The sequence below is a fragment of the Leopardus geoffroyi genome, chromosome E3, assembly GCF_018350155.1.
Source record: "Leopardus geoffroyi isolate Oge1 chromosome E3, O.geoffroyi_Oge1_pat1.0, whole genome shotgun sequence".
Classification (NCBI taxonomy): Eukaryota; Metazoa; Chordata; class Mammalia; order Carnivora; family Felidae; genus Leopardus; species Leopardus geoffroyi.
The window spans coordinates 39,275,421-39,302,342 of NC_059340.1; the positions used below are offsets into that span (position 1 = coordinate 39,275,421).

The 26,922-nt window shown below is 49.8% G+C and overlaps 1 protein-coding gene, 7 non-coding genes and 1 pseudogene across 8 annotated transcripts; 1 reads left to right on the forward strand and 8 right to left on the reverse strand.

Moving 5' to 3' along the window:
- Positions 1–54: 54 nt before the first annotated feature.
- LOC123589316 (olfactory receptor 1F1) lies at positions 55–2,448 on the reverse strand. The gene has a single exon (XM_045461248.1). The coding sequence runs from the start codon at positions 1,621–1,623 to the stop codon at positions 682–684; it is 942 nt and encodes a 313-aa protein (XP_045317204.1). The 5' UTR covers positions 1,624–2,448; the 3' UTR covers positions 55–681.
- Positions 2,449–5,449: 3,001 nt separating this feature from the next.
- LOC123589841 lies at positions 5,450–5,549 on the reverse strand (annotated as a pseudogene).
- A 5,018-nt stretch (positions 5,550–10,567) lies between these two features.
- Positions 10,568–10,640, reverse strand: TRNAR-CCU. Its single transcript has one exon. It is a non-coding gene; the product is annotated as a tRNA-Arg (tRNA).
- A 2,311-nt stretch (positions 10,641–12,951) lies between these two features.
- On the reverse strand, positions 12,952–13,023 carry TRNAP-AGG. The gene has a single exon. It is a non-coding gene; the product is annotated as a tRNA-Pro (tRNA).
- Positions 13,024–13,486: 463 nt separating this feature from the next.
- On the reverse strand, positions 13,487–13,559 carry TRNAK-CUU. Its single transcript has one exon. It is a non-coding gene; the product is annotated as a tRNA-Lys (tRNA).
- Positions 13,560–17,590: 4,031 nt separating this feature from the next.
- On the reverse strand, positions 17,591–17,662 carry TRNAP-AGG. The gene has a single exon. It is a non-coding gene; the product is annotated as a tRNA-Pro (tRNA).
- Positions 17,663–18,814: 1,152 nt separating this feature from the next.
- On the reverse strand, positions 18,815–18,886 carry TRNAP-UGG. Its single transcript has one exon. It is a non-coding gene; the product is annotated as a tRNA-Pro (tRNA).
- Positions 18,887–21,335: 2,449 nt separating this feature from the next.
- On the reverse strand, positions 21,336–21,408 carry TRNAK-CUU. The gene has a single exon. It is a non-coding gene; the product is annotated as a tRNA-Lys (tRNA).
- A 1,149-nt stretch (positions 21,409–22,557) lies between these two features.
- On the forward strand, positions 22,558–22,630 carry TRNAR-CCU. The gene has a single exon. It is a non-coding gene; the product is annotated as a tRNA-Arg (tRNA).
- Positions 22,631–26,922: the final 4,292 nt, after the last annotated feature.

Below are 26,922 nucleotides of genomic sequence, written 5' to 3' on the forward strand. Positions count from 1 at the left end.
ACTCTATTCTTTTGTCTGAGTCTCAAATCTTTTTTTTTTTTTTTTTTGAGTAATCTCTACACCCACGTGGGGCTTGAACTCATGACCTGAGATCAAGAGTTGCGGGCTCTTCTGAATGAGCCAGCCAGGCATCCCTCAAAACTAATTTCTGTTATCATGCCTGTGACCCAATTTTTATGACTGACCAAGACAGAGGACATGTAAGGAATACAACAAGGACCAAAGATTCTCCACTCTGACTGCACATTAGAATCATCTGAGGCTTTTTCAATCTCAGTGTTGTGGCCCCACCCGCAGAGATTCTGATCTATTTGGTCAGTGTTGGAGCCTGGACATCAGTGAACTATAAAAGCTTCCAGGGAATTCTAATGTTCAAAAATATGTGTCACCTGTATCCTCCCAGACAGACCATTTAAAAAGGAAACACTTGACTTAGGTGTAAAATAATTCAAAAGTTAGTCATTAAAAAAGAAATCTCATTACTGGTAGATGCAGCAGGAGTACAGGTGAATTCAGGCCACAGGTAAGTAAGTAAGTAACAATTGCCATCTACATTCCCCTAGCACAGACATGAATAAGTTTGTTTCCAGACTCCCTTTGACAAAACATATGCTCTCTGATACTCAGTTGATTAAAAAAAAAAAAAAGTTTTCATGAAAATAAGATTCAGCTTTGATTCTCTCATCGGACAGAAAATGTCTTTCTTCCAACCACTTTTCCAAGAGCCCTTTTCAAGTCCCTGTTCCTCAGGCTGTAGATGAAGGGGTTCAGCATGGGGGTCACCACGGTATACATCACAGTAGCTGCTGTGTCCTTCTCAGAAGAGTGTGAGGACAAAGGGTTGAAATACACAGCAATGATGGTGCCATAGAAGAGGGAAACCACGGCCAGGTGTGAGCCACAGGTGGAGAAGGCTTTCCATCTTCCCTTCGTGGACGGGACTCTCAGGACAGCGCAGGTAATATGGACATACGAAGCCAGGATGCAAATAAGCGGAGCGATCATGATCAGAGAACCCTCAGTCAGAATCATCACCTCATTGAGGTGGGTGTCAGAGCAGGACAGTTTCAGGAGGGGAGTCACATCACAGAAGAAGTGGGGGATGGCATTGTCTGCACAGAACGACAGTCGAGCCATCAGCAGGGTATGCAGTAGGACATTCAGGTTGGCAATGACCCATGACCCGGCAACCAGCAGGGCACAGAGCTGGTGGGTCATCTTTGTCGAGTAGTGTAAGGGGTGGCATATGGCAACAAAGCGGTCATAGGCCATCACAGCCAGGAGGAAATTGTCCATGTCCACGAACATGAACACAAAATACATCTGTGTGAGACACCCAGAGAAGGAGATGGCCTGAGTCCCAAGGATGTGGTTGGCCAGCATCTTGGGGACGGTGGTGGTGGAGAAGCAGATGTCCACAAAGGACAGGTGGCTGAGGAGGAAGTACATGGGGATGTGCAGGCGGGGGTCCACGCTGATGGCCAGGAGGATGAGCAGGTTTCCCAGGACCGTGGCCAGGTACATGCTCAGGAAGAGCGCAAAGAGGGCCTGCTGCTGCTGGGGCTGCCTGGAGAGCCCGAGGAGGAGGAACTCGGAGACACTCGACTGGTTTGCTCCTCTCATGGGGCTAGAAGCTGGTGCCCAGAGGCAGACAATGCAGGAAAAACTCAAAAGCCTTGAAAATGATGGTCAAGGTTGTGCAACTAAGAAGACTCCTAGGAGAAAAACTGAGTGACACAGGTGAGACATTGGAACCCTGCTCCCTGTGTGTTTTGGCCACTGATGGCCTTTTTGTGTGTGCATTCTTTCAATATCAAAATGAGGGCCATGCCTCTGGAAGGACATTGAGAGATTGGGACAATGGTTTTGCCCGGGAATTCTTTGTATGTTTGAGTTTTCTACCATGATCACGTATCTTTAAATAGTGTCATAAATCACTAAAGATATAAAAATATTAATAGAGACATTAATATTCATAGTACTGGAGAACACACGCTCTGTGGTTACCACAGAGACTGAAATATAGTAAGCATATGCCTTAATAGAGGATATTGATGTCTTTGTTGTCATTAGTGGTGTTGCCTTAGAGAACATTTTTCAGTTGCATCATCTCTAATCCGGACATGCTACACATTGTGAAGATGTTTCCTCTGTAGATGTTATCAGTAATCACTCAGAATGGTAACATTGCTGCTGCTTCTTCCTGGGCTCACATTTTCTGAGCAGTTTATGGAGCTCTGAGCCAGTCCTTCTTGGTTATATCCACTGAGCTCCCTCTAGTCTAACTTGTAAAATGGAAATGGAAATAATCCAGACATATGGGCAGACACTCGGCCAATTGTTTTTCCTTACAGTTCAGGTCTCATAAACAGACAAGGCATATATGTTCATATATGACCGCAAGGGATGATTGATGATCTCAGAACTGTTTCCTTGGCTCCACTTAAAAGAAAGATGTAGAGGGGCGCCTGGGTGGCGCAGTCGGTTAAGCGTCCGACTTCAGCCAGGTCACGATCTCGCGGTCCGTGAGTTTGAGCCCCGCGTCGGGCTCTGGGCTGATGGCTCAGAGCCTGGAGCCTGTTTCCGATTCTGTGTCTCCCTCTCTCTCTGCCCCTCCCCCGTTCATGCTCTGTCTCTCTCTCTGTCCCAAAAATAAATAAACGTTGAAAAAAAAATAAATAAAAATAAAAAATAAATAAATAAAAGAAAGATGTAGCGAGGCGTGCCCCTGCAAAGGCTTCCACCTTAACAATCAGTGATTGGTAAAGCCCCACTGATCTGACTCTTACCCGGAAAGAAGGGCAGTTATGACAGTCACCAGGAGTCCTAGGTTTGCTTCACTTTTCCAGACCTGGCCAGAGATTATTGGTTTGAGGGGAATGGACTTGTCACTGGGGTTTTCAGGCTAAGTCTGCATGAACAAGGGCTAAAGCACAGAGACTCAACCCTTGGTGCAGGAAGGATGTTTGAGAGAATCAGAGGGCCAGCTCTTTACGAGAGCCACCATGGCCACTAGGGCCATATTCCCTAAGAGACTCATTAGAGAAAAGGAGCAAGCAATTGTCCCTTTTCCTCCTCGGGCTCTTTTAGGTCCAACACTGGTAATAAAGACCTATTGTCGGAGTTATGTAATTACTGCTTTAGGGCTTGGCAACAATCTTGGGGGAAATCATCAGCAAGAACTTTTCTACTAGAGAAAACTTACGGTCCTATATTTTATACTCCACTCCCACTGGGGTAGTGTCCTTGTTAGGAAATATACATGATGCTACATATTAAGAGAATAAACTTTGAATTCACACAGCTGTGTCCTTAATTCCCAGATCTGCCATTACCGGTTGTGTAATCTTGAGAAATCTATCAACCTTCACAGAATCACAAGATAATATTCACCTTGTACAGTTGTGTACATGAAGTAATTTGAGTTAAACATCTCATGACCCTTAACCTCATCGATGCACTGGGCTCGAACCATGTCCAGGACGTAGAAGCTAAAGATGTTAAGTGATATCTACATCTGTCGTCCTCTGCTCAATCATCCGCGTTCTGGATAAATATCATTTGTAAACAGTGTCTTGTGTTTCTCTTCATATAGCAGTAGTCATTTTTATACAGGGTCAGCTGACAAGTTTTTTATCCTATATTCTATATTTTTATTATATATTTAATTTGAGGTAGACTATGAACCATTATTGAGTCCATTTATAAATTAGTATAACATGGATGCCAATGAGGAACATAGAATTTCCAAGTCCAGTAAGTATCACTACTTAGCACTGAAGGCAAGATCTGGCTTTAAGGCGCCCATAAAGATTTTGGTCTTATGCACTGTAAAATTTACTTTCCTAAGTTGATAATATTAAAGAGTTACTCTTAAAAACCATCCACCTCAATCAGAAGTGCCAGTTGAATCACTAAAAAAAGTCTTCTGGAGACCAGTGTTACTCTAACTGATCTTACACTTAGGTTATTTATAAAGAATGTATTCTTCATGCTGATTATGATGTCTTAATAAATATCATTCACCTGTTCCCAGTAAGTCAAGGTAAGAACTTCAGGGCCATAGGAATCCCCATGTCTCCATAAGATACATGTTATCAGATATCAAGTTCTGTACATTCTATCTCCAAAAATTGGCCTAAAAACACCTCACCATATGAATTATCAAAAATCTGTGGAGGAGGGGAAAGTAGTCACTGGATTACTAAAGACACTGTTTGCAAGCGACAGAAAACCAACTCTTACCAGTTTAAGAAGTGGAATCTATTGGCTGATGTAATTGCAAAGTCCAAATTTCTTGCAAGTTCCAGGCAGGGCTAGATTCAGGGACCCAAATAACGACATCAGGACATGTATTTCTTATCTCTCTATTCTGTTAGTTTCTGTTTGACTTCGTTCTACAGACTGTGTCTCTCCATGTGGCAGACAAGATGGCCACCAGTACCTCCAAACTCACGTCCTCCTAAACTAGCAATCGCTGGGCACATAGAACTTCTCTCTACCCATGTTTTTTTTTTTTTTAATTCTTTAAAAAAAGTTTAAGTTTACTTATTTATTTTTGAGAGAGAGGGAGAGAGAGAATCCCAAGCAGGCTCTGCACCACCAGCACCAGAACCTGGTGTGGGGCTCGAACCCATGAGCCATGAGATCATGATCTGAGCCAAAATCAAGAGTCAGACACTTAACCAACTGAGGCACCCAGGTGCCCCCTTTTAAAATTATTTTTGGGGGGGCGCCTGGGTGGCGCAGTCGGTTGAGCGTCCGACTTCAGCCAGGTCACGATCTCGCGGTCCGTGAGTTCGAGCCCTGCGTCGCGTCAGGCTCTGGGCTGATGGCTCAGAGCCTGGAGCCTGTTTCCAATTCTGTGTCTCCCTCTCTCTCTCTGCCCCTCCCCCATTCATGCTGTGTCTCTCTCTGTCCCAAAAATAAATAAACGTTGAAAAAAAAATTTTTTTTAATTATTTTTTGGGGCACCTGGGTGGCTCAGTTGGTTGGGCGACCAACTTCGGCTCAGGTCACGATCTCGCAGTTTGTGAGTTCAGGCCCTGCATCGGGCTCTGTGCTGACAGCTCAGAGCCTGGAGCCTACTTCGGATTCTGTGTCTCCCCCTGTCTCTACTTCTCACCTGCTCACGCTCTGTGTCTGTCTCTCAATAATAAATGGATGTCAAAAAATTTTTTTAATTATTTTTTAATGTTTTATTTATTTTTGAGAGAGAGCATGGGAGCAGAGAGAGAGGGGGACAGAGGATCCAAAGCAGACTCTGTATTGACAGCAGCAAGCCTGATACGGGTCTTGAAGTCACAAGATCATAACCTGAGTCAAAGTCGGTGCTCAACTGACTGGGCCACCCAAGCACCCCTAAAATTATTTTTAAAGATTTATTCCCTTTTCGGTGTCGGCACCGTGGAGTGGTTCAGAGGTTTGGAATGAGGCTTTGAAATTTTTTTTTTAATATGGAAGCTTCACGAATTTGCATGTCACCCTTGCACAAGGGCCGTGCTAATCCCTGTATCGTTCCAATTTTAGTATATGTGCTGCCAAAGCAAGCATGTGATTTTGTTTAGTAAACTCTACCCCCAACATAGGACTCAAACTCAAGGACCCAAGATCAAGAGTTGCCTGCTTTATCGACTGAGCCAGTCAGGTGCCCCTACCAGTGTTTATTTATAACTTCAGGTGAGACCATGATAATTTCTTCTTGGATCATATGCCCAAATCCGAACCAATCATTCTGGATGGGAGAGTAGGATGTTTTGGTAGTCTTGGGTCTTAAGCCCAATGCATTCCATGTGGGAATCCAGTGATGTACATTATCATCATGACTAAATGTAGGCAGGGAGGAGTTTCCCAAACAGATACAAAGAATGGGAATGGGAAGGAATGTCCTTGAACCAAAAATCTAGTTACTAAGATCCACTCTTTGCTCCAACAGCTGAGTTGTACAAAGGATTGGAGAATGAACACTTAAGACAAAAGGATAAATTAGTAAGCTGTTCTAAAAGGTGAACTAAACAAACAAACAAAAAAATCTGCAATTAATGATAACCCAGTATCAGTGAGCACTCCTAGCACCTAGATCTTGGCTTCTAAACACCATTTCCTATTAAAAAGAATTAGGATTCCATAGAGAAAGGGCTGATTGCAAGTCTGGGCAGGAATAAGATAAGGTGAGTTTAGGACATTATATGTATGTAAGTAAATAAGCAAATACTCAAAGTTCAATGAGAACATTTCTAAACTGCAAATGACTTTCAAATGAACCACTATATCCATACATTTTTCTTTTTCTTTAGGCTTGAAATTTTTCAAAGTAAAGATATGTGAATAAATAGAGATCTTTAAAAAGGAATAAAGATGTGATATTGAAAAGACTCCCCCCCCCCACTGGCCAAATTCGAAACAATTTGGGCATCAAATAAATAAATAATAACTATAATTACAACACTTTAAAACATTAAAATCTAGGAATGAGTAATAATAGTATACAAAAGAGAAAAATATAAGGTAATTTGCTATAACTGGAGGTGAAAATCAATAATTAAAGGGAAAGAATTTAGCATGTCCTCTGTCTTTTAAAAATGATCTGAAGTTCATCTTGGGTTCATTTTGGGGGGAAAGCTCTTCTTTACAGAATAATGCCAATTAAGAAATATAGAAAAATGAACCCACAAACATATGGCCAACTAATCTTTGACAAAGCAGGAAAGAGTATCCAGCGGAATAAAGACAGTCTTTGCAGCAAGTGGTGCTGGGAAAACTGGACAGCGACATGCAGAAGAATGAACCTGGACCACTTTCTTACACCAGACACAAAAATAAACTCAAAATGGATGAAAGACCTCAGTGTAAGACAGGAAGCCATCAAAATCCTGAAGGAGAAAGCAAGCAAAAGCCTCTTTGATCTTGGCCGCAGCAACTTCTTACTCAACACGTCTCCGGAGGCAAGGGAAACAAAAGCAAAAATGAACTACTGGGACCTCATCAAGATAAAAAGCTTCTGCACAGCAAAGGAAACAATCAGAAAAACTCAAAGGCAACCAACAGAATGGGAGAAGGTATTTGCTAACGACATATCAGATAAAGGGTTAGTATCCAAAAATCTATAAAGAACTTCTCAAACTCAACACCAAAAAAACAAACAATCCAGTGAAGAAATGGGCAAAACACATGAATAGACACTTCTCCAAAGAAGACATCCAGCTGGCCAACTGACACATGAAAAAATGCTCAACATCGCTCATCATCAGGGAAATACAAATCAAAACCACAATGAGATACCACCTCACACCTGTCAGAATGGTTCACAATAACAATTCAGGCAACAACAGATGTTGGTGAGGATGCGGAGAGAGAGGATCTCTTTTGCGCTTCTGGTGGGAATGCAAACTGGTGCAGCCACTCTGGAAAACAGGATGGAGGTTCCTCAACAAACTAAAAATAGTACTACCCTGCAACCCAGCAATGGCACTGCTAGGCATTTATCCAAGGGATACAGGTGTGCTGTTTCGAAGGGACACATGCACCCCTACGTTTACAGCAGCACTATCAACAACAGCCAAAGTATGGAAAGAGCCCAATGCCCATCGATGGATGAATGGATAAAGAAGATGGGTTATATATATACAATGGAGTATTACTCGGCAATCAAAAAGAATGAAACCTTGCCATTTGCAACTACGTGGATGGAAATGGAGGGTAGTATGCTAAGTGAAATTAGTCAGAGAAAGACAAATATCATATGACTTCACTCACATGAGGACTTTAAGATACAGATGAACACAAGGGAAGAGAAGCAAAAATAATATAAAAAACAGGGAGGAGGACAAAACAGAAGAGACTCATAAATATGGAGAACAAACAGAGGGTTGCTGGAGGGGTTGTGGAGGGGGGATGGGCTCAATGGGGAAGGGGCACTAAGGAATCTACTCCTAAAGTCACTGTTGCACTATATGCTAACTAACTTGGATGTAAAAAAAAAAAAAAAATGAAATGACATGAAATGAAACATTCCATGTAAAAAAAATAACGATCTATCTTATGTTGTCTAATTTTACATTCACTAAAAATAAAAAAAGATACAGAAAAATGATAGAACTAAGAAACCTTCATTCTTTAATTCCCAGTGAAATAAGTGATTGATACAATGATCATGAAGGAATGTTAAAAGCAATATGTCATAGAGGCATTTGGGTGGCTCAGTCACTTGAGCCTCTGACTCTTGATTTCAGCTCAGGTCATGATCTCACAGTTCATGAGGTCCAGCCCCATGTCAGACTCTGCTCTGACAGCGTGGAGCCTGCTTGGGATCCTCTCTCTCTTTCTGCCCCTCGTCCACTTGTGCGTGTGCTCTCTCTCGCTCTCAAAATAAACTTTAAAAATTGTTTTTACAAACTCACTACCACGACCATCTTTCCCAGTGATGCAACCTTTACCAAGCTATCACATAAAATCACTAATACCTCCAATTCCAAAAGAACACCATAGGATTAATGGAAGCCTTCTCTTCTCCCATTTCCATCACTGAGAAATCTGGTTCCCATTAACCTCAATATATTAACTTATTTGTTTAGCTCCCTGTACATAGCCCATTTCCTGACCCCACCAAGCTGCCTTCTAGGTTGGCCACAGCAGGCTGATTTCCGGCCAGCCCTGTACCTGGCCCTGTGCCAAACTAGCTCTCCTGTCTGATCTCAAATGAGAACTGTTTGCACCAATGTTTATGGGCTTGATTCTCTAGACACGTGGCTCACAACCATAAGACACTGGACATATGGGGGTATTTTTAGTCGTCATAACTATGGGGGTGCTACCAGCATCTAGAAAATAAAGTGCAACAATGCTGTTAAACATTCCACACTGCACAGGAGAGCCCCCTACCACAGAGAATGATCTGGCTCACGGTGTCAAAAATGCTAAGGTTGAGAGTATAATACATCTAATTTAAATGATATAGGACTAGGCACATCAAAAGATCTGAGTCTTGCCAACTTAAGAAGTTTCATTCGAGGACATCTACTGGGCATGTATTTGAGGCAAGTCGGCTTTCTCGCCCTCCTCTGCTGCCTAGTGTGCAAGCCTAGGGACGTGGACGTGCACACGGCCCAGCAGGATTTGACCCAGGTCTCCTGGTCAGCAGGTGGCTCAGGGACTCCAAGGCCCAGGATCCTGAGGCAGGGGCTCAACAACAAAACCCACCCAGCAGGAATACGTCCCCACGCTGAGAGCTTGTGTCTTCCATAAGCTGTAGGTCCCAAAGGTTTCCGAACATACCCGAAGCCGCTCGCCTAAGAGAATCTTCATTCACTCAAGTGTTTATTGAGCACCTACTATAAGCCCCTACTGGTAATACCGCAGTTAGCAAAATGTTTTGTTGTTGTTGTTGTTGTTGTTGTTGTTTAAGTAGGCTCCACACCTGGTGTGGAGCCCAATGCAGGGCTTGAACTCATGACCCTGAGATCGAGAACTGAGCTGAGATCAAGAGTTGTTAGCTTAACTGGCTGAGCCACCCAGGAGCCCCCAAAATTAATTTTTAAGACAGAAGAAAAAAGGGAGTCGGATTCCAGATCAGAGGAAGTTGCTGCTTTTCATTTTTGTTTTCTTCCTCACCAGGCTCCAGGTCTGCAGCTTAAAAGAGCACACCCACATTTATCCTGAACAGAAAACACACTAGGCATCTTCTCAGGGGCCATTGATTCTCTCTCCCCCGTTAGGACACTAGCCCTGCTCACTTTCATTATTTAAAGGGGGATAAGGGGGTGGTGCCTGGGTGGCTCAGTCTTTGAGTTCCCAACTCCGGATTTCCGCTGGGGTCATTGATCCCAGGATCGTGGGATTGAGCCCCTTGCAGGGCACCACGCTGAGCATGGAGCCTGCTTAAGATTCTCTCTCTCTCTCTCTCTCTCTCTCTGCCCCACTGGCACACTCTCTCTCCCTCTAAAATAAAATTTTAAAACAAAAAGAGGAAAAGGAAAAGGAAAATGGGGGGGGGGGGAGCACTAGAGGTGGCTAGTCTGAGATTCAATTCCGGATGGGGCACCTTAGCAAGCTCAAAAGCCTGGCGTGGTATTTCCGGGGACACGGGGCTCACACTGAGATTCTAACACTGAGGCCCTGGAGGAACTATAAAGAGTCACAGAAGTAATTATATGGAAACAACAGAACCCCACGCAGAAAGTCACCCATAATCTTAACCCAGATCAAGACAATGTCATTGCTGGCCTGCATCACCTCAATCCTCGCCAAGCGCCCATTCAATTCTGACATTTATATCACAGGTGCAACGTTCCATACTCTGCATTTTGCTAGAGTCTCTTTTCTCTCCCCTCCCCTGTGTTTCTGCGTGTTCACCGTTTCTTTCTTGGGCAGTCCTGCAAAAAGGGCTCAGGGTTGGGAGTTGCCATTTTAGGGAAATAGGATCACATCTCTCTCATACTGGAATCTTTCAGGGCCCTGCAAGTTTGAACATTGGAAGCATGAGTTGATTCCCCGATCCTCACCTCGTTTGGGATACGGTTCCGAGAACCTAAAACATCCCTCTAACATGTAAAGGTTAGACCCACCCCACTACCCCAGGTGGGACTCGAACCCACAATCCCTGGCTTAGGAGGCCAGTGCCTTATCCATTAGGCCACTGGGGCAACCGCCAAGATGCTTGCTTAGTGGCTAGAAAGTGATCCAGAGATTTGCTTTGGGTTTTTACTCAAAACCAGGCCGAGTCCGTAGTGTGTATTCCAGGCTTCAGCAAGAGCCGCCCTCCTGGAAACAAGCGCCCCCTCTCCGCCGAGCTCCCGCGCAAGGGGGCGCAGTCGCCACCCTCAGCGCCCTCCTCTGCCTGCGTTCCTGCAGCTCCTCCACAGGCCTCGCGGAGTCTGGCTCTTCTGTTTGCTCCAGAAGGGGTCCCACGCTCAGAAACGCACTGGATTCTCCTTCGGATGAATGGATTCAGAGTGCAGTAGGGGGCTCCGGCTGGGTCAGACGGTGGAGCGTTGGGCCTGGCCACCGGGCTGTGTCGTTGACAAGTGTTCGGTCCTCTCCGGGCCCAGCGTGACCAATGACCCCGCAGAGCGCAGGGCTGGGAGGTAGACGGTGCGGGGCCGTTACAGCGTGCAGGGAGGAGGCGACCCTCCGGGCTCTCCGAGGCTCCCCCGCGGGCCAAAGTCAGAGCCTCCTGCGCCGCGGTCCCGCGCTGGGCGCCACAACTCCGGGCTTGGCTGACACCCAGGGGATGGAGACATCCCGGAAGATTCTACCCTGGGCCTCACCTTTCCAGGCTCGCGCGCGAGAACTGGCACCGAGCGCCAGACCAAACCCCTCCGCTTAGGGCTGCCTGCAGCCGAAGGTCCGGGTATCGTGCACACACCCCCTGCAATTTTCCTCGCAACACTCCCCCCCAGTTATTCACTGAGGCTTGTAATGTAGCCAATGATTTTAAAAAAAAAAAAAAAAAAAAAAATCAGCAGAATCTGGAGCCGCTCCTGGTTCTCTCTCCCCATCGCCCTAAGATCTCCGGGACCTCAGAGCCTCCTTCGCCACACCTCCAAATGTATCCTTTATCATTTGTGCAACAAATTTCGGGGGAGAGGGGGACCTCGCCCTTCCGGTGAGACAGGTCTCCGCACTCGCTCGCCTTTTATTTAAAATCATCTGCATTTTAGCAGGAGAAGGCGGAGGCCCCCTGAAACGCGCTGTCCAGCCGCAGCTGGCGGCCCGTGGGGGCGGGACAGGGGTCATCCATGCATCCACCTCTCTGGGGGCCACAGGTTCAAGGCGGAACTCAGGAGCAAGTTCTGCTCTCTGCCTTCGCCTCGCCTGTTTGCGGAGATTGGCAAATGCTCTCGGTGCGTCCCGCAGGTTTGGGGATCGACGCACCCCGGTGGCTTTCCACATCCGTGTAAATGTGGCCAGGAATTTTTTTTTTTTTTAACTCTCTCGAAAGCTCTTCATCGCTTTTATGTGTGTTTGTTTTGAATATCCAGCATTTCCCGTTGTTTTTAGCCAGTGGGTTGGTCCCCCCCCAAATCCCCCCCATTTGTGTTACTGGAAACTGTAAGTCTCTCCTGGTGGTTTTCTTTGTAGCAATTTCCTCAAAACTACTAACAATTTTTTTGGAAACAATAAATAAAGGTTAAAAACAAACCAACAAAAAAAAAAACTTTGGGACAGGGATGACTCCCCCCAGGAAATCTGATTCGATGCACAGCCACGGGGGCTTGCATGGGCTCTGGAAGAAAGAGATTTGGCCTGAGATTTGCCCACAGTTGCCCAGAAAGCGGGACCCTTCACCCGTGGTGGAAAGCAGCTCTCAGGGATTGGAACTCCTTAGGGGTCAAAGTCAAACCCCATCTGGGTCTCCAATCGCCTGGACCTCACAGCCTGACGTTCAGAGAGTAGCACAGGACCCTAGTCGTGACTGCACTCGGTCCCCTGGTGGGCTCTGGGACCAAGGCAGGGGAGGGACAAGGAAATGGAGGGAGGAGGTGGGGGAAGAAAGGAGAAGGGAGAAGGGCCCGAGCGCCTCCCCAAGTGCGCACCCCACTCTGCCCCCGCAGTCGTGCCGGCGTATGAAATCCTGGATGCTCAGCAGCGGGCCTCTGAATGCCACCCGGGCATTGCTGGACTTGAACCTCAAAGTTGTGACTGTGGGGAGCGTTGCCTCTCACGGATTCCCCTCCCCCCAACTACTGGCCTTGCACTAAACCTGACGCAGCCGAGGGAGGAGCGCCCTCCCCGGGGAGGCGTGCACGTCTGGAGCCCCAGGATTCCAATCTAAAAACTTTTAAAAAGCACCCGGGGTCGACCGTAGGCTTTCAAAGATTCTCTTTTAATTCTCTCTTGCAGTGTCCTGTTTCCACGCCCAGTGGCTGGGGTCCCGGGACAATCCTCAATCTCTGAGAGGGTTTCGCACAAAAAAAAAAAAAAAAAAAAAAAAAAAAAAAAAAAACCATAACAGGGCTCGTCCGGGATTTGAACCCGGGACCTCTCGCACCCTAAGCGAGAATCATACCCCTAGACCAACGAGCCACAGGGACGCGTCCCACTGACTCTCTTTATGACTTCGTGGCGACCCGGGGGTTGGGACAGGCGGAACCAGGGAAGTGACGCGAGAAGGAGCTTCGGATTTCAGACCCGCGGGGAACGGCTGAGTTCAGAAGCGGGTGGGCGGGCCCCTCACGCCCTCCCCCCGCCCCCCCCCCAATCCGGTGGCCTCAGCGCTGACGCAGTAAGGAGCCCGAGGCCACGTAGACGGTCCGTGCGTCCCGGCGCCTCCCTGAAGTCACTTTGCAGACCTTCCTCGCGGCCAGGAGCACCCTGACGACACCCTGGGGCAAAAGCCAGCGCGGGGCTCCCGGTAGGAGGGGCAGCGTTGCGTGTCTTTCGATTCTAGGTCAGTGGGACACGTTGCGTGGAGGCGCAGCCCCCGGTGTCCGTACGACTTCCTAAACTCCTCCTGCAGGGTTTTATGACCCAAACCAAGAAAACAAGCCGCCCAACGTGGGGCTTGAACCCACGACCCTGAGATTAAGAGTCTCATGCTCTACCGACTGAGCTAGCCGGGCGCCCACCGGCCGTGGCTCTAGATGCTAAAGTGATCTGAAGTTGATGGGAACCAGGTAAAGTAATGAATTGAACCTGAGCACCAGGGACGTTCAGTAGCCAAAACCCTCGGGCCCCACAGAAATTCCCCACTGCAGCAAGGGTTCTGCCAGCCCAGGACTTCCCTCCCGTCCTCGGGGCCTCTAGCTGGGGAACCCGCCTGGGCCCTGTGCCCGCCGAGGCCGACCTGGTGTCAGGCTCAGGAGGAGTAGCCCCCGCAGCTGGGTGAAGGGGCCGGAGCCAGCGGCGGAGAGAAAGCCTAAGACAGGATGTACCACAGTTAGTTTAAACACTGACCCCTTGACAGACATCTGGATTATTTCCAGGGTTTTTTGGGTTTTTTTTTTTGGGGGGGGGGTCTGTTACAAACATATAACACCCAAATAAATACCCAAAGGTGCAATCGAGGTCATATGGTAGTTATGTTTCCCTTTTAAAGACACTGCCACATTGTTTCCCAGCGTGGCCAGACCATTTTCCTTCCCCATTAGCAGTGTATGAGTGGCCCAGTTTCTCCAACAAAATGTTCGATAGAAAGAGTGGCAGCATCCTTGTATCTCCAACCTCAAAGACAATATTGCCAGGGATTCACTATCAAGTATGAAGTTTGCTGTAGTATTCTGTAGATAATTTTGGTAATTATGGGTGTTATATCCTTTTGCTAGTTTGCTAAGAATTTGTTTAAATGTTTATTTATTTTGGGGGGGGGGGATGAGCAGCAGAGGGTAGAAAGAGGGGGAGAGAGAATCCCAAGCAGGCTCTGCACTGTCAGGGTAGAGCCCCAAGCAACATTTAAACCCACCAACCAGGAGATCTTGACCTGAGCCAAAATCAAGAGTGATACACCTAACCCACTGAGCCACCCCTCCTAAGAATTTTAAAAGTCATAAATGGAAGTTAGATTATATTGAATACTTTTCCTTGAATTTGTTGCATACATCAGATTTGTCTAATGTCAAATAAACTTTTCATTCCCTAGGATAAACTCGACTTGGCCATGGAATGTTATCCTTCTTATATGTCATAAGATTTGGCTTGCTAGTATTTTGTTTTAGAATTTACATCCATTTCCATGAGATTATAGATTATGTGCTTTTAAAATTCTTTTTCGTGCTGTTTAGTTTTCATATCAGAGTTGTGCTGGCCTCGTAAAATGTGTTGTGGGATTCCGTCTTCTATTCTGTGAAAGATTTTGTGTGAGATTAAAATTTAGTTTCTTGAATGTTTGGTAGCATGCCCCCACTGAAGCCATCTGAGTCAATAATTTTCTTTGGAGGATAATTTTTGACCATTGATTCATTTTCTTTATTAATTTAAAGGTCATTTACATTTTTATTCCATTTTGATCCCATTAAGGCATGTTTGTTGTTGTTGTTTGTTTGTTTTTTAAGAAGGCTTTCTGCCCAGCACAGAGCCCAACATGGGGCTTGAACTCACAACCCTGAGATCAAGACCTCAGCTGAATCAAGAGTCAGATGCTTTAAGTGACTGAGCCACTCAGGCACAAGGCATGCTTTTTAATTCAAAGAATTATGTATTTTTCTAAGTTTTCACAAAGCTGTTTAGCATATGCTTTTAAGTTGTGTAATGACTGTGAAGTCATTCTTATCCCTGATATGGGTTGTGTGTCTTCTGCCTTTATTTTGTAATCAGTTTTTGCAAAGTTTTATCAATAACTGTTTTTTTTTTTTCAAGATCTGCTTCAGGATTTGTCATTAATCTCTATAGTATGCTTGTTTTCTAGTTCACTGATTTCCTATCTTATTATTTTTTCCCTTGTTCTAACTTCTTTGGGTTTATTTTTGCTGTTCTTTTTCTAACTTCTTGACATTAGTATTCAACCTTTCTTTTCTATTACATGCATCGAAGACTATCAACTACTGCTTTAGCTAGGTCTTACAGGTTTTGGTATACAGTATTTTCACCATCATTTATTTCAAAGTATGTATTTCTTCGAACTTTCTTTGTAATTTGTTCTTTAATCATGGAACTTCTAAGGTGTGTTGCTTAATCTGTAATCATATTGGGATTTTTTTGGGTTTTGTGGTATATATTTTGACCTATTTTTCATTTACTATTTCTGCACCTTTTTAAGCTGTTAGATACAGCTATTGAATTTTGTTTCACTTTTTGTGTATTTTTATTTTTAGAGGAATTTACATCTTTTTCAATCTTCTAGAGCATTTTACATAGCTTCTGTTCTCAAAGATATTTTAATTAGTCTTCCATTAGTTTATGCATAGTAAGATTAGTTGTATTATGATCTGTGTCTTACAATCTTAGCATCTGAAATCTTGGCAATTTTATTTCCATTGCTTGTTGTTCACTGGTTGTTGCTCATGGTGCCTTATTTCCTTGTTGTTCTTGTTTGTTTTGTGAGTTGCCCATTTCCCTTCTAAATTTCTTGATATATGGAATTCTGTGAGACCTAGAATAAAAGTGTGTCTGCACAGAAAATTGTTGTTGATTTCCGCCAGGGGCTCAAGAACTTACCATTCATGGGTCACTTTAAATTAAATCTTCTACTTGAGGGTTTTGTGGTTTTTTCCCCAATCGGTCCTCAAGTACACAGAATTGGATTGTTCATGATCCTTGGTTCATAGTGCGCTCTCAAACTCACCATCCTCAACAACAAGGAAGACCGTGCCACTAACAGTTGTCCAACACCATGGTCCTCTCCACCACCACGTTCTTTTGCTTCCTTCTCTCCGGTGTAACATCCTTCAGATCCTCTAAGAGGCAGAAGGTCCTGGCACACCATGGCACTCTTGTTTCCACACCTGCTGAAGGCATCTGCTGGGAACTTGCAACTCCACAGAAGTGCTTTCCCTGGGCCCCGGAGCCTGACGACGAGCAGGGAAAGGCTGGAGGAGTTCATCCCTGTCCCCTGAGTCCCACTTTCCTTTCACTTCCGGTACTGGGAGGAAAGGTGCCTTCCCCCCTGAGGGAGTGTTTTATAGGAACTTGGCACCTGGAGGCATCCCCGCCTCAAGGTTCTGCAGAACAGCGTCCACCCTTGTAGAGCTCTTGAACGTGGTCTGTCCGGCTTAGTCACACGTGCAACATATTATTCTCTAATACAGTTTTAAAGTGTTAACATCTGTTTGACCTTGTAGCTAGTGGGGCAACGAGTTCACGGTCTCAGACCAATAGGCCCACTATTCTTCAAATGCTTAGGTTTTCAAGCTTCGTCGTGTTGCAGGACCCGGTCGGTTTCTCACGCGGCGAAGGCGACCCCCAACCACACACAGCCGGAGCTGCAGAAAAGGAGGGAGGGGACCCGAGCAAGGCAGGGACCAGGGCAGGGGCTGCGGGGAGAGCCCCAGGAGGCCACGCCCACGTGTGGGGGGAAGGGCTCGGCGTCTGGGGTCCCTCCGGCCACGCTGCAAATACAAGAAGTCCATGGCCGGGGCGCCTGGGTGGCGCAGTCGGTTAAGCGTCCGACTTCAGCCAGGTCACGATCTCGTGGTCCGTGAGTTCGAGCCCCGCGTCGGGCTCTGGGCTGATGGCTCAAGCCTGGAGCCTGTTTCCGTTTCTGTGTCTCCCTCTCTCTCTGCCCCTCCCCCGTTCATGCTCTGTCTCTCTCTGTCCCAAAAATAAATAAACGTTGAAAAAAAAATTAAAAAAAAAAAAAAAAAAAAAAAAAAAAAAAAAAAAAGAAGTCCATGGCCAGTCCTCAAGCTCCCGCACTCCTGAGCCCGGGACCGCGCTGGGGGCCCCGCCTTGCCGCGCCAAAGGCGTCCTGGTGCACAGGAAGGAAGGACATCTTTCTCCCACCCCGGTGCCTCCAACTCCGACCGACAAAGCAGCATTTAGAGACGTGGCTCTATCAACGCTGTGGCGACCGGGCCCCAATTAAAATTTAAAGGCAGCGGTGGGCGGCACTGAGCCAGCTTGAGGCCTTTTTAAGCTTCCCTCCCCCGGTGGAGCCTGGCGCAGGATTGGGGGTGCGGGTCTCGGGCCAGCTGTCCGATCCACGGGGAGACAAAAAGAAGGGCTCGTCCGGGATTTGAACCCGGGACCTCTCGCACCCTAAGCGAGAATCATACCCCTAGACCAACGAGCCCTGCTGCAGCTCGTGCCCAATCTCCTCTTTGTGACCGATAGGGCGTCCAGGGCGGGAACGGCGGAGCAGCGCGGGGAGGGGACTCGGTTTCAGATCCGTGGAGAAGGGCTAGAGGTTGGGATCCACGGCCGTGGGGGGAACCTAACACTCCCTGCGCCCATAAAGTGGGGAGCGGTTCCTGCGTGCCCCCAAACAAGGTGGCCTCCGTCGATTCCGCTCCGCGCTCCGCCCCTGGCACGCAAGGGCGGCCAGCCGGGCAGGGGGTCCGTGCGTCCCCGCGCCGCCCTGCGGTCACTCTGCAGGAGCTCCTCCCGGCTGCTCTCCCCTCTCCCGCCCCTGGCAAGATCAAACCAAGACATCGAGTTTCCGACGTGGAGCCTACAACCCACGAAGCTGACTAAACCAGGCGGCCAGCGACCTTCCTGCCCTAGGGTGACCTCGGCCCGGAGGGGCTGGCCCCTGGAGGGGGGTGGATCAGACCATCAACCAGACCCCGCACCGGGGCGGCTCAGGGATGCCCTCCCCGGCTCAGCAGGGGCGGGAGGAGGGTCTTCAGATCCTCAGGTGGTGGGGAGGATGAGGACACCGCCCTTGGGGCAGAAGGACTGCGTCCAGGGATCGGGAGTCGGGTTCCCGGCACTCTGCTGTCTCTGTGTCCCTCCCCGTGTCCAGGCGCGACCCATCCCCCGACGACCCGGCAGATCTGGGCTAGCGGGTTCGCTTTGTGCTGTCTGACCACCTAACCACCACCCCTCCCCATCCATGGCGCGCATTTCCTTGAGCTCTCATCTGGGCAAGCCCGGGGGAATGAAATTCTGCCCACGGAATCCGGGGTGTCGCTCCCTCTCTCCCCTCCTCCCTCCCCCCCCAAAAAAATCAAGTTAAGGGTAGGACTCACCTGAGACTCCAGCGGAGATCATCTGTACCCCCAGAAGAACCAACGATGCACTTTGACTTACTTTAGATAACCTCCTCTTACTTCCCGGAGCGGTCTCCTTTAACCTCGGTGCCGCGGATTCCCAGCCACGGGAGATACAGACCATGGGCATCTCACGACTCACGGTGCCCTAGGTCCCACGCGGGCTGTGCCATCAGGAGCCTCAGACTGGTGGGTGCCGTCTCCGCTGAAAACGCGGACGGGAAAACGGAGAGGGGCTCGTCCGGGATTTGAACCCGGGACCTCTCGCACCCAAAGCGAGAATCATACCCCTAGACCAACGAGCCACCACGACACATCTCTCCCTCCTTCTTCTGCCGCTGACGCACGCGGAAGCGCTGAAATCACCCCAATAGCTCAGTTGTCAGCGCGTGCACCTGTGAAGCCGGCCCTGTGGGTTCGCGGGTTCGCAGCCTCTGTCAGATTTCGGACCGAGGGTTAGTTCTAGGCTCATCAACGGTCCACGAGCGGCCCCAGCGGAAGGAAGACCGAACCGCGGCCGCTCCCCAGCCCACCGCTTCCCAGCTACGCAGCTGATCGCGGCAGCGCGCAGGGCAGGGCTCGTCTCCGAGCCTCTTTGCATCCAGCGAAGGAAAGAGAACTGCAGCTGTGCCCAGGGTGGACTGCGAGGGACACAGCTCACCCGCAGTTGGTCGCAAACCGGGACCGATGCTCTGCCTCCAATCAGCGGCGCCTGTCTTCCTGGGCTGGAGCGCTCTACATGGGCCGCGGACGGGAGTGGGCGGGGAAAGACGGAACAGATACTGGAACTCACAAACTACTGATCATTGGGGCCCCTTCTCAGGGGCGGGAAAACAGGCCTGACCCCTCGTCCCTTGAAATACTTTGCTGAACTCTGACACTGTGTTCGGGCCTTGGGATCCAGCTGCTTCGCAGGGAGTGGGGCAGAGCCAGGGTCTGCCAATTTGGGACAAGAGACTGTTCAGGTTCCTGCCCAAAGGGGTCCGGAGGAGTGTGAAATGGGAAAGCAGAAGACGCAGGAAAGGAGAGAACTAAGAGGGGCCTCAGAGAGAAAACCCCGGCTTCCACCAGCCGGGAGTTGCCCGGTTCAGTCAGGAAGGAGGACTGGGGCCGGCAAGCAAACTTGAAGCTGGGACAGGAGTTAATGTCTCAGGGCAGTGTTCTAAATACTTTACAAAAACAAACAAAAAAAAAAGTTAAGTAAGTTAATATCCCAAACAAATCTTTGAGTCATGAGCTGGGATTATCCCCACTTCACAGCTGGATAAACTGAGGTCCTTGAGAGGCTGGGTTTCGGGGGCCCAGATCTGTGGGGCCCAGATGGAAAATAGTGGAGCCTCGTCCTGTAGCTCTCCTGCAGCCCTAAAAGAACTGCCCAGAATGTGTGTTCTGCACGTTTCACATCTAGGGGAAGGCTCAAGACCCCAGCCCACAAGCCAAGGAAAATCCCCCCCCACACACACACAGGATCTCTCCAGAAAGCACAGAGTTCCCCTGAGGCTGAGGCTGGGGGTACAGTGAGTACCAACCTGCTAATAGTTTCCCAGCGACAGGAGGGCTGTGAATAGGGTCTCGTAGACACTGGGAGGGGTCCCTGCAGGGAAGCACTGGCAGGCTGGAGTAAGGAAGGCAGGCACAGAGGGAGTAGAGCCACCTGCAATTGGGTGGGGAGAGCAGAAAGCCCCAGAAATTGGCCCCTGTCACTGGGGTCAGGTTTAATTCTAAACGTGTCTGTTCCTTATTCCCTCTGCTGTCTTCACCATCGCCTGGGCTCCTGGCTTTCTCTGTCCATCCCTGCAGGGCCAGGGTGTCCCAAAGGGCTACTGAGGGCAGGGGAGGCATCTCACTCCTGGGGGTCTGAATCGAATGTGTCTGGAAAGTGCCAGGAGGCCACATCTTGGCGTATCATCTGGGTTATTCTCTTTTATGGGTATCCACAACAGATAGATGGTAAGATTTGTTCAAGCTGGGAGCCCACAATGTCTAGGTGAAGGCCTCACTTACACCCACAGGTGTAGGGCTATAAAAGGTGGGCCCAAGGTGGACTTCAGGCCATGTCCCTGGGATAAGAGCCTCACCTCATCCTCCTCAAGGACAGCAGACTGAATGGGGAGAAGAGTAGAGTCTGAAAGGAAGCAGAACTGTAAGCAGGGGGACCAGGGAGGATCCTCGGCCCCTTCACCTAGTTCCCACACTGTGGAGGCCTCTGGGATGGGCGTTCCCTTCCTGCCTGACCCCGTGCCCACTCCCCTTCTCTGGAGACAGATCATCTCTTGTTCTGGGTTCCCAGGTGCACAGATCTGATGCTTCCCCCTCCACTACCCCCATCTGGGCCTACCCTGTGGTCTGACAACCTCATCACCCACCCCTGGAGAAGGTGGAGGATGTGAAAGTCATCTGGGATGAGGGGTGGAGAAGGCCCCACGGACTGATCCTGACTGACCCAAAGCCGACTCACGCCTGTGAGTGAGGCAGGGGGACCCGGTCCGTAGGGAAAGGACCTAGACCCCACCTATAGGGACCTGCCCCTGTAGGCTGGGCTCTGCCTTTCTAGGCTTAAGCCACCACCGCCCCTAAAAAATAAAACTCTAAAGATAAAGTGCCTCAGGATGTCTCCCTTGAGGGTAAAGGTTACACCCACGAACCGCGTTCTCTTGTCATAGAATGAGCAACCAGAGGTTTGTTTTCTCAAGAAGATCTCAGGGCGGGGATTAGGAGTTGTTGAAAAGCCTGCTGAAGCCCAAAAGGTACGCCCGCCCAACGTGGGGCTCGAACCCACGACCCTGAGATTAAGAGTCTCATGCTCTACCGACTGAGCTAGCCGGGCGACAGGCACGTCCCCTGGGCGCTCTGTCCTTTGTATTGAAGACTCCGGTGACTTGGCTGCAGAGGTTCTGGGGGTGCGGCGGGGGGAAACGGAGGAGCCGCCCCTCCAGGCCTGGGGACGAGGTCCCAATCTTTGAACGTGAAACGACCCGCTGAAGCCCCCGCGGTGAAGGAAACGAGCCACCTCCTGCGACCTCAGGTGGCTAGGCTTGGGATCTGGGCTCCCGGAGTCCGCAGGCCCGGCGCCCAGAATCCGGGGGAGCTGCGGCCGCCTCTCCGGCAGCAGGGTCTCGGGTCCGAGTCCCGAGGGCGTTGTCGGAGGACAGGGGCCTGCGCGGGTCCGAGTGCGAGTGCGGAGGGTCCCAGCTCTCGCCCCACCTCGTTCCTTGTCCTCAGGTTCCGGGGTCCTTCCCAGCGGGGTCCCTCTGCACGACGCGGAGTGAGGGACACTTCTCCCCAGCAGGAGAAAACCGCAGCCACCACCTGTCCTATCTGTGCTCGCACTAGAAAGGCGAGACACCTTCTTGCCCTCCCCCCCCCCCCACCCCCCGGAACCAGCAGAATCTGGACACTCGGGGACGCCCAAGGCTCCGGCGCAGGGCCGCTCGTCCCCCAAACAAGCACCGTACCTCAAACCAAAGAACGGAGACGACGGGTCGGGCCCTTAGGGACTCTGATCGCCCACCTCGCCGCAGGAGAAGGGACCCGAGGGATGGTCCCCCCAAGTGTCCCCCGATACCACAAAGGGGAGGGGGGATTCGGCTCGGGCCTCTGCGGTCCATTCCCGAGACGCACGCGCGGGGACGCTTCCCTCGGCCGCCCGGCCCCCACCTTCGCCCCCGCGAAGCGCGGCGGGGACTCGGGCGGCTGCGGAGCTGGGGCGGCACCGGGACCCGACGGGACGGGGTGGGGCCAGGACTCCCCGCCCGCTCGCGGCCCGAAACTAAGAAGCCGCGCAGCAACATGCGGGGGACAGACGTCGCCCTGATCGCGGGGCCTCCGGCAGCATCGGCGCGCGGGCACCTCCACGGGTCTCGCGCGCCGATGCTGCCCGAAGCCCGGCGTTCAGAGACCCGTGGAGGTGCCCGCGCGCCAGCGGGGAGTGAGGAAGGGGGCGGTGCTGGCCAGGGAGCCTGCGCCCCAGGGGCACGCCCCGGTGGCCTAATGGAGAAGGCACTGGCCTCCTAAGCCAGGGATTGTGGGTTCGAGTCCCACCCGGGGTAGGGTGGTCGTGCTTTTGACATTCCTGCGCTGGGGTGGTTTCTGTGGCCAGACTGTTGTCAGCCATCCCTGGGAGCGGCACCTCCTAGGACCCCGAGGTCGGCGCACGGGTGTTTTCTTTAATACCCGTGAAGGTGAGGAAAGAAGGGACTGGAGCTAGCTGGGGGGCGGGTGAGGGGTGTCTCACAGAGCGGAAAGCACACCTGCGCTCAGCTGGTTTGGGTGCTGATGGGTGGGGCTGAGGGCAGAACTTTTTCTGGGCCACCACCCATTAGCCCTTTGGTTAAATTCCTCTAGCTTTCCTGGTAAGGGGGTGAGGGTGGTCCTGATCCCTGCAACCTGTGTGCGGGGTGGCTCTTCTTAGCTTTTGGCGGGGTTCGGGGGGAATGGAGAGCTGAGAAAGTCCCACGGACCATACCTGGCAGATCGTCCCAATCTGGACCCACATGCAAAAAAAGACAGAAACATCTAGAAGAGAACGATCACACGTACCTTCAAATACTGAACCCTCCGGGGTCCGGGAATAACAATCCCAAGAGCAGAATCCTAGTCTCCCTTCCCCCAAACCCCACAATTCCTGGAGGAGGGGAATCCACCCCCGGGGTGGGGGGGGGGGGCTCTCTTCCTGGAGAAACATGACAACCTGCCCCGGGGGATGGTGGGGGAGTGTTCTTCCTCCAACGGCCTTGCCTGTTGGACCAGGACCAGGCTCTAGTGTCCCCTAGCGGAGCTGTGTCCCTAAATCTCACCGATGGGGTGGAGTGAGGCCATGGATGCCGAAGTCCTGAAGATGCAGATGATATTTGATATTTTGATATTTCAAAAGAAGCCTGAAGTGAGTCATCCTGAGAGAAATCAAGGCTGGAACTCACACTTATCGTCCAGTTAATGTGACTTATTTAAATCAAGTGTGAGAGTGGGAGAGCCTTTGTCTGTTCTTCACCTCGGGCCTGGGGACCGAGGTGGCCACAAAGCAGCCACAGAGCCCATCCATGAAGTGGATCCGAGTCCACAGCCCGAATGTCAGCACGTGCTCCAACCCTGTTCGCCCCCCTCACCGGACTCCCCGGCAGCTCCAGGCCAGGCTCCGCGCATCTCTGTCCACACCAGCCGCGGGGGGGCCTGATTTCCTTATCCTTTGTCGGAGATGATGGGCGTGGGGGAGGTGCCCGATAGGAGGTCCTAGAGCCACCTGTCCGTAAACCCAGACCTGTAAGGCTGCACAGAGTGCGCTCTGTGCCTGGAGGGGTAGATCCCAGGACGGGCCACGCCCCACTCAGGGCCTGACTCAACCCGGACATTTTGGCGCCTCCCGAAGTCCTCTGATGGACTGGGGCTGGGTGTGGGGGGAGGCTGCTGAAGTTTCCTGGCTAGGCTCAGTAAAACCCTTAGTTTCAAGACTATAGAACTGAGCCCCACCTTGGACATCAGATTTGCAGGGACGGTGCTGCTGATCAGCCGACGTTAAAGTTGATCAGCCCCCCTCCCCCCACTGCGGATGCTGACACCTTACATTTGGTGCTTCTGTGACCAACTGGATCCCCCTCCTGTGCGTGCCCCGGGCTAGGGAGGGCCTTCTGCTTTCCCCTCCACACCGCCAAGACCCTCACAGCTGGCTGAGGCCAGAAACGCTCACGTGGGCCTCTGCCCTTGGTTCGTTTTATCCTGAACAAAGCCTACATTTTGAGAAATCTGACCCGGGAGAGGGTGCACGAGGGGGACCGCACCGGCCCGGCAGTGCCACGAAAGCTGGCAGGATTTTGCATCCTCCCTGAAGATAGGGAGCACCGCTCTTGCTGGCTGTCAATTAGGTCCTCACGTCAATTAAATCCGGAGAGGAGCTGGGGGGCGGGGGCGCGGTGTGTGTGGCTTCTGCCATTGGCTGATTTTCTCAGCAATTCCCTAGGATTCCCAGCAATAAATGGGCCCAGCGTTGACACTGCAGATCTTTGTGCAGCTGCTTGGAACTGAGAACCCTTTCTGAGATGGGGAGACCTTTCTGAGGTTGGGGGAAATGGAACGGGCTGTGGCTAATGAGCCCAGGACAAAGGCCAGAGTGGAGCTCCCAACCCAGACTGGGAGAGGGCTCTGTGCTTTACCAAGTAAGCTAGCCAACAGTGGGAACTTTCCATGGTTCTCCAGGTCCAGGAGGAACCTCAAGCCCTCCAGGAAAGCAAAGTCCCGGAGTCAGACTCAAACCCAATACTTAGCCCTTAGCAAAGCCTAACCAGGGGACCAATTTTGTTTATGGGTGTTGAGGACACCTGCCCTCTGTGGACCCCACCACTGAGTGTCTGGACCCCTGCTTGCTGTGGTTTTCATCCCTGGAGGGACGATGAAGTACCATGATACTAGCTGTAAAGAAAAACCCCCTCGTAGGCCAAGTCAGATTCCACCTACCTAACTGTAAAAGCAAGACCCCGGGGGTGCTTGGCTGGCTCAGTCCATGGAGCATGGGACTCTTGATCTCGGGGTCATGAGTTCAAACTCCATGTTGGGTGTGGCGTGCTTAAAAAAATAAAATCTTTAAAAATAAGTAAATAAAAGCAAGACCTTCCCAAAATAAAACTGTTTCCAAGAAATTTAACCACACATCCTAGAAAAATGTCCAAGAATGTGTATAGGAATACAAAAGCAACCAGCACCCCCCAGAATAAGATTGTAAACATCTGGCATTCAATTAAAAATTAGCAGACATGAAAAGAAGCAGGAAAATATACCCATAGTCAGGAGAAAATAATTAATAGTGACTCAGACATGAAGCAGATGATAGCATTGGTAGACAAGGATATTAAAACCCTTATATATTTAAGAAGCTAGAGGAAAAATTGAATGTGTAGAGATGCGGAAGACACAGAAAAAAATAGCCAATTTAACTTCTACAGATAAACTACAATAGTTGAGCTAAAAAGTACACTGGGTGAGATTAGTGGCAGATTAGACATTGTAAAAGAAAGGATTAGCGAACTTGAAGGCATAGCAATAGAGACGATTAAAAATAAAATCCACAGGGGCGCCTGGGTGGCGCAGTCGGTTAAGCGCCCGACTTCAGCCAGGTCACGATCTCGCGGTCCGTGAGTTCGAGCCCCGCGTCGGGCTCTGGGCTGATGGCTCAGAGCCTGGAGCCTATTTCTGATTCTGTGTCTCCCTGTCTCTCTGCCCCTCCCCCATTCATGCTCTGTCTCTCTCTGTCCCAAAAATAAATAAACGTTGAAAAAAAAAATGAAAAAAAAAATAAAATCCACAGAAAGGAAAGACTGGAAACATAACATGGGCGGCTTTGGGACGATTTCGAGGAGACCGATACGTGCACAGTTGGAATACATGCAAATGGGAGAAACAGAAAAATATTTGAAAAAATGATAACAAAATTTCCAAATTTGACCCAAACTGTAAATCCACAGACCCCCCCTCCCCCCGCCTCCAAAAAAACGAACAAAGTTCAGGCATAAGAAAATTTGAAGGAGGAGCTCCTGGGTAGTTCAGTCGGTTGAGCACCGACTCTTGATTTCTGCTCAGGTCATGATCCAGGGTCGTGGGATCAGCCTTACATCAGACTCTTCCACGTGGAGAATGGAGTCTGCTTAGGATTCTGTCCCTCTCTCTCCTTTCATTATCTCTCTCAAATAAAATAGATAGATAGATAGATAGATAGATAGATGATAGATAATTTAAAAAGAAATATGAAGGAAACTATATCATGGCATATCATAATCGAATTGCTTAAAATGAGTGATAAAGAGGGGTGCCTGGGTGGCTCAGTCGGTTGAGCGTCCGACTTTGGCTCAGGTCAGGATCCCACGGTTTGTGAGTTCAAGCCCCGTGTCGGGCTCTGCGCTGACAGCTCTGAGCCTGGATCCTGCTTCGCTCTCTGCCCCTCCCCCACTCACATTCTGTCTGTCTCAAAAATAAATATTAAAAAATTAAAGAGAGAGAGAGACAGGTGAGAGACAGGTTCTATCTTGTTCCATAGAACATGCCTGTGGGGGTTCCAAAGTTGCCAGGGATAGAATTCAACTAGCCTGGAGTTTCCGCGCTGTGAGGAAGGCCAAGCCACACGCACAAGTCACGTGTAGAGGTCCCATTCCACAGTCCCAGCTGATCTGTTCATATAACAGCCGTGTGAGTAAAGGGCCTCCAGATGCTATTAGACACGAAGTCGTCCCAGACAAGCCCCAATTTAACAGATACAGATTATGCCTGCCCTTCCCTGTTGAATTCCTGACCCACAGAATTGATAAGTATAAAACCATATTGTTTTCACGCCACTAAGTTTGGCATTGTTACACAGTGA